Raw genomic sequence first — 6,640 nt, 5'->3', positions numbered from 1 at the left:
GACCACCACCAGGGACCACCACCAGGGACCACCGCCAGGGACCACCACCAGGGACCACCGCCAGGGACCACCACCAGAGACCATTGTCAGCCGCCACACCGCCAGAGACCATTGTCAGCCGCCACACCGCCAGGGACCACGTACTGCCAGCCGCCACACCGCCAGGGACCACCACCAGGGACCACCACCAGGGACCACCACCAGGGACCACCACCAGAGACCACCACCAGGGACCACCACCAGGGACCACCACCAGGGACCACCACCAGGGACCACCACCAGGGACCACCACCAGGGACCACCACCAGAGACCACCACCAAGGACCACCACCAGGGACCACCACCAGGGACCACCACCAGGGACCACCACCAGGGACCACCGCCAGGGACCACCACCAGGGACCACCACCAGGGACCACCGCCAGGGACCACCACAGCGGCTTATGATAATAATGACTCAGCACGAACACTCGTCAAAACATATACTGCCTGAATAATTAATACCGAAGACATTTCCATTTTCTGGGAAATGTTTAAAGAATGGCATTACTGTGCAGAAGTTCAAACATGCAGAGGTGGTGCGCTTGACGCCCAAGCTGCTAAGGCACGCAAGGAAGGGAGAGACGCAGAAACGTGTGGATTTCCACGACATTGACTCCCGCGGCCGACACATTCACCGACAATGAAGACAGATTCTTGCCATGTTAGTGCACTGCTCCCTCACCTCACCTTACAACACTACGATAAAGAGTGGCAACCTTGATCATTTAGACGAATGTTGTCATGAGAATTACCTTCAACATTAATGCACAAGTCAAGAAGTAATGGCAACGAACTTGAGTACACAAGGAACTTTTCCTTCAAGTTTGAGTGAGCAGGTGAGAGTACTTGTGAGTGACCTGAACCCCGCGGCTCGACTACTCCGTCTGGTCATATATGCTCTTCATATATGTTCCATCATTCATCCTTTTGTTTACAAATGTACTTAATTATCATTCTTTTTTAATTAGTTTTGCTTTGCTTGTTTACATCAATGATAAATATATTTGTTCACATAGGAGTAAATATCTGTAGCTTTAAAAATATATTTTTTTTCAGATTCCATGAACAATATTTATATGTGGTATTTAGCAAGTGACATGCACCCTTGTTGAGATTACCACCGCCTGTGTTGGGTGCTGAACTTACGTCGAGTGGTGTTAGGACCTGCCTTACGTCGAGTGGTGTTAGGACCTGCCTTACGTCGAGTGGTGTTAGGACCTGCCATACGTCGAGTGGTGTTAGGACCTGCCTTATGTCGAGTGGTGTTAGGACCTGCCTTACGTCGAGTGGTGTTAGGACCTGCCTTACGTCGAGTGGTGTTAGGACCTGCCTTACGTCGAGTGGTGTTAGGACCTGCCTTACGTCGAGTGGTGTTAGGACCTGCCTTACGTCGAGTGGTGTTAGGACCTGCCTTACGTCGAGTGGTGTTAGGACCTGCCTTATGTCGAGTGGTGTTAGGACCTGCCTTACGTCGAGTGGTGTTAGGACCTGCCTTACGTCGAGTGGTGTTAGGACCTGCCTTATGTCGAGTGGTGTTAGGACCTGCCTTACGTCGAGTGGTGTTAGGACCTGCCTTACGTCGAGTGGTGTTAGGACCTGCCTTATGTCGAGTGGTGTTAGGACCTGCCTTACGTCGAGTGGTGTTAGGACCTGCCTTACGTCGAGTGGTGTTAGGACCTGCCTTACGTCGAGTGGTGTTAGGACCAGCACTATGCTGCTGGACCAACACTATCCTGCTGGGCCAGCACTATCCTACTGGACCAGCACTATGCTGCTGGACCAGCACTATGCTGCTGGGCCAGCACTATGCTGCTGGGCCAGCACTATGCTGCTGGACCAGCATTATGCTGCTGGACCAGCACTATGCTGCTGGGCCAGCACTATGCTGCTGGACCAGCACTATGCTGCTGGACCAGCACTATGCTGCTGGGCCAGCACTATGCTGCTGGACCAGCACTATGCTGCTGGACCAGCACTATGCTGCTGGGCAGGTGGGTAGGCTGGCTCACAGGCAGAGTTCAAGGGTCAGACAATTAGAATACAATGCATGAGAGGAGCGCGGGCGGGCGCGCGACACCACACATACACACGACCAACTTAGTGTCTTAACCAGAGTCTACACGCGCCTCCACAACGGTAACCAACCACTCAATTCCTGAAACAAATATATTATCAAACAACATTAAGATAATACAATCGCGCTGGACAGTAGAGTCAAGCAAGGCGTCTTGGGCAGGTCAAACACTCCAGTCAAGTATTGACGGGAACAACATTATGAAATGCTAAGGATTGTCGATGAAAAAACACCAACCTGGCGGGACACAGAGAGCCGAGGTGCAGTTACAAGGCCACAAACCTGTCACAACTTAACAGAAAAAAGCGTTTTCTTTTGGTTAATGGCAACTGTGTCTTGATAATTCTATGATTGGTTGATGCCCTTTGTGTCTTGTATGACTGGTAGGCTGTTTTGGGACGAGGAACTTAGTTGAAGGTTCACACTTCAGAACAGTTACTATACAACTACAAGTTCTAAACTTATGGAAATGATCAAGAATATTTATTGCCACAATAATGTGAAAAAGTATTTACCCAAAACATGAAAGATGCCTAATTAGAGGCTTACCGCCAAAATACCCAATATTTATAATGACTTCCCACAATATTATCATCAATATACAGCCCATCATGCAGCCGTCCTCATCAATATACAGCCCATCATGCAGCCCGTCCTCATCAATATACAGCCCGTCCTCATCAATATACAGCCCATCATGCAGCCGTCCTCATCAATATACAGCCCGTCCTCATCAATATACAGCCCATCATGCAGCCGTCCTCATCAATATACAGCCCGTCCTCATCAATATACAGCCCATCATGCAGCCGTCCTCATCAATATACAGCCCGTCCTCATCAATATACAGCCCATCATGCAGCCGTCCTCATCAATATACAGCCCGTCCTCATCAATATACAGCCCATCATGCAGCCGTCCTCATCAATATACAGCCCGTCCTCATCAATATACAGCCCATCATGCAGCCGTCCTCATCAATATACAGCTCATCATGCAGCCGTCGTCATCAATATACAGCTCATCATGCAGCCGTCGTCATCAATATACAGCCCATCATGCAGCCGTCCTCATCAATATACAGCCCATCACGTAGCCGTCCTCATCAATATACAGCCCATCATGTAGCCGTCCTCATCAATATACAGCCCATCATGCAGCCGCCCTCATCAACATACAGCCCATCATGCAGCCGTCCTCATCAATATACAGCCCATCATGCAGCCGTCCTCATCAACATACAGCTCATCATGCAGCCGTCCTCATCAACATACAGCCGTCCTCATCAACATACAGCCGTCCTCATCAATATACAGCCCATCATGCAGCCGTCCTCATTAACATACAGCTCATCATGCAGCCGTCCTCATCAACATACAGCCCATCATACAGCCGTCCTCATCAACATACAGCTCATCATGCAGCCCGTCCTCATCAACATACAGCTCATCATGCAGCCGTCCTCATCAACATACAGCCCATCATACAGCCGTCCTCATCAACATACAGCCCATCATACAGCCGTCCTCATCAACATACAGCCCCATCATGCAGCCGTCCTCATCAACATACAGCTCATCATGCAGCCGTCCTCATCAACATACAGCCCATCATACAGCCGTCCTCATCAACATACAGCCCATCATACAGCCGTCCTCATCAACATACAGCCCATCATGCAGCCGTCCTCATCAACATACAGCTCATCATGCAGCCGTCCTCATCAATATACAGCCCATCATACAGCCGTCCTCATCAACATACAGCCCATCATGCAGCCGTCCTCATCAACATACAGCCCATCATACAGCCGTCCTCATCAACATACAGCCCATCATACAGCCGTCCTCATCAACATATAGCTCATCATGCAGCCGTCCTCATCAACATACAGCCCATCACGCAACTCGGTCATGCAGTATACAACATGTTGCTCTGTAATCCCAACGACAAAACTGAAACACTCTTTTAAACTAATCTGAAGACAGCCAATGCGGCAAAAAGTTCAAAACTGCTGAAAATTAGTTGGTGCAAATAATTATTTCTGCACACACGCACTTTCAACTGACCATCCATGACGTCATGTGCACCTGGGGAATAGGTTTAGCAAAAATAGGCCATTAGCAGGAGAAAGAGCCAAGCCAGTATGTCTATATAGCACATGGCAGGGATATGAGGACGGGGACATGGGATATGAGGACGGGGACATGGGATATGAGGACGGGACATGGGATATGAGGACGGGGACATGGGATATGAGAACGAGGACATGGGATATGAGGACGGGGACATGGGATATGAGGACGAGGACATGGGATATGAGGACGGGGACATGGGATATGAGGACGGGAGAAAGAGCTGGAAGAGGTGAGGGATGTGATGGAACAGTCCCCCCCTCCCCCCCGTGGAACACACACACACACACACACACTGCAAGAAGCGAGGCCGTCGCTATTCTTGTTCTGTCACACAGGTTCTTAGTAACTATGTAAGAATATCCCTATGCAAAATTCAGGACGATGTTCAGGGAAGTTATTACGGATTTTGGTGTGAGAGAGGCAGGTTTGAGTGAGGCAGGTGTGAGTTAGGCAGGTGTGAGTGAGGCAGGTGTGAGTTAGGCAGGTGTGAGTGAGGCAGGTTTGAGTGAGGCAGGTGTGAGTGAGGCAGGTTTGAGTGAGGCAGGTGTGAGTGAGGCAGGTGTGAGTGAGGAGGGAGAAGGCATAGGAACGAGGCTCTCACAACGACCCATAATTATAGGGCCAATCATCCGCTGATGTAATTTACTCTCATTGCTCTATGCAAAGGCATATCATGATTCATTTCAACATGTGCTTCCAACGGCACTTTGTTTGTAGAGAGGAAATTAAGAGGACGATTGTAAGCGGTGAACCTCGACTCTAAAAGGGACTGGACGTTTCGGGCACTAGCAGTGAGACTGGCAAATCACCAGTCCATATAACTCAGCAGAGGCGGGCAATCAGGAGTGATACTGGGCGTGTAATTCCAGGGCGGGTGGTAGGCTGGTGTAATGGCAAGATCGTCACCATGTTATGTAGCAATAACTGAAGAGTTTTGGCTTTTACACAGGTGGGTACAGGAGCAGACGACGGCTGACTCCTGTTAGCAGGTGGGTACAGGAGCAGACGACGGCTGACTCCTGTTAGCAGGTGGGTACAGAAGCGGACGACGGCTGACTCCTGTTAGCAGGTGGGTACAGGAGCAGACGACGGCTGACTCCTATTAGCAGGTGGGTACAGGAGCAGACGACGGCTGACTCCTGTTAGCAGGTGGGTACAGAAGCGGACGACGGCTGACTCCTGTTAGCAGGTGGGTACAGGAGCAGACGACGGCTGACTCCTGTTAGCAGGTGGGTACAGGAGCAGACGACGACTGACTCCTGTTAGCAGGTGGGTACAGGAGCGGACGACGGCTGACTCCTGTTAGCAGGTGGGTACAGGAGCAGACGACGGCTGACTCCTGTTAGCAGGTGGGTACAGGAGCAGACGACGGCTGACTCCTGTTAGCAGGTGGGTACAGGAGCGGACGACGGCTACCTCCTGTTAGCAGGTGGGTACAGGAGCAGACGACGGCTGACTCCTGTTAGCAGGTGGGTACAGGAGCAGACGACGGCTGACTCCTGTTAGCAGGTGGGTACAGGAGCGGACGACGGCTGACTCCTGTTAGCAGGTGGGTACAGGAGCAGACGACGGCTGACTCCTGTTAGCAGGTGGGTACAGGAGCAGACGACGGCTGACTCCTGTTAGCAGGTGGGTACAGGAGCGGACGACGGCTGACTCCTGTTAGCAGGTTGAGAGCTTTGTCCCTCTCATAGCTCATGGTAAACCTTACCCGTGAAAGTTTCCCCTGGAACACAATCCGCCAATCGGTTAATATCCAGGTATCCAATTACTGGTGGGGAACAGTGCGGAACAGTTAGGGATTGGCGCCTAATCAATCGTCCCTGGCTAGGACACGAACCCACGATCACTGGCGAGGTGCTGGGCGAGCGTGCTGCCACTGAGCCACCAGTTATGGAGTGTGCTGGTCACCTTGTAGTGTGGTGTAATGACCTAACAGCAGAGAGTATAATGACCACAGTTGAGGATGTACCAAGACAGATACCAGTATAAGATGCAACACAACCTTCTAGACCAGACAACCTGCCACCATACAGACCAGACAACCTGCCACCATACAGACCAGACAACCTGCCACCATACAGACCAGACAACCTGCCACCATACAGACCAGACAACCTGCCACCATACAGACCAGACAACCTGCCACCATACAGACCAGACAACCTGCCACCATACAGACCAGACAACCTGCCACCATACAGACCAGACAACCTGCCACCATAGAGACCAGACAACCTGTCATCATACAGACCAGACAACCTGCCACCATAGAGACCAGACAACCTGCCATCATACAGACCAGACAACCTGCCACCATAGAGACCAAACAACCTGCCACCATACAGACCCAAACAACGGCAGCAGTCAACTGTAAACTGATGAA

The 6,640-nt window shown here is 51.0% G+C and overlaps 1 protein-coding gene across 1 annotated transcript; it reads left to right on the top strand.

Moving 5' to 3' along the window:
- Positions 1-2,727: 2,727 nt before the first annotated feature.
- LOC123767492 (uncharacterized) lies at positions 2,728-3,978 on the top strand. The gene has a single exon (XM_045757176.2). It carries the CDS (start codon positions 2,728-2,730, stop codon positions 3,976-3,978), a length of 1,251 nt encoding a protein of 416 aa, XP_045613132.2.
- The last annotated feature ends 2,662 nt before the right edge of the window (positions 3,979-6,640 follow it).

The sequence above is a fragment of the Procambarus clarkii genome, chromosome 67 (genome assembly GCF_040958095.1).
Source record: "Procambarus clarkii isolate CNS0578487 chromosome 67, FALCON_Pclarkii_2.0, whole genome shotgun sequence".
NCBI classification, from domain to species: domain Eukaryota; kingdom Metazoa; phylum Arthropoda; class Malacostraca; order Decapoda; family Cambaridae; genus Procambarus; species Procambarus clarkii.
This window is presented reverse-complemented; position numbering and strand designations above follow the sequence as displayed.

Bases quoted from the DNA above. Each gene is read 5' to 3' on its own strand.
- LOC123767492 (XM_045757176.2), top strand. From the start codon at position 2,728: ATGCAGCCGTCCTCATCAATATACAGCCCATCATGCAGCCCGTCCTCA.